The sequence below is a fragment of the Alligator sinensis genome, unplaced genomic scaffold (assembly GCF_000455745.1).
Source record: "Alligator sinensis unplaced genomic scaffold, ASM45574v1 scaffold1667_1, whole genome shotgun sequence".
Taxonomy (NCBI): domain Eukaryota; kingdom Metazoa; phylum Chordata; order Crocodylia; family Alligatoridae; genus Alligator; species Alligator sinensis.
This window is the reverse complement of record NW_005842504.1, coordinates 452,668-452,933: the sequence shown is the minus strand read 5'-3', so window position 1 is coordinate 452,933 and position 266 is coordinate 452,668. Positions and strand designations below refer to the sequence as shown.

At 72.6% G+C, this 266-nt stretch overlaps 1 protein-coding gene across 1 annotated transcript in view; it reads left to right on the top strand.

Moving 5' to 3' along the window:
* The window catches only part of PLD3 (phospholipase D family member 3), a 5,201-nt gene extending 4,941 nt beyond the window's left edge, over nt 1-260 (top strand). Inside the window, exon 11 of the mRNA XM_025213057.1 lies at nt 9-260. Coding sequence (XP_025068842.1) covers nt 9-257 — 249 coding nt within the window. The 3' untranslated portion in view covers nt 258-260. The remainder of the gene's footprint in view (nt 1-8) is intronic.
* Nucleotides 261-266: the final 6 nt, after the last annotated feature.

The following is a 266-nucleotide window of genomic DNA, read 5'->3' as shown; positions in this document are numbered from 1 at the left end:
CCGTGACCCACGCTGTGCCCCTCGGGGGTCCCGGCGTCGGGGCAGGGGTGACAGCGGGTCCCCTCGTAGGCACGTCCAACTGGTCGGGCGACTACTTCGTGCAGACGGCCGGCTCGGCGCTGGTGCTGGACGAGACGGGCGCGGGGGCCACGGTGGGGGCGCAGCTGCAAGCCGTCTTCCAGCGCGACTGGGACTCGCCCTACAGTACTGACCTGGGCAGCCTCGCCCGCTGGGAGAGCCTGTGCCAGACCCACTAGGCACCAGCC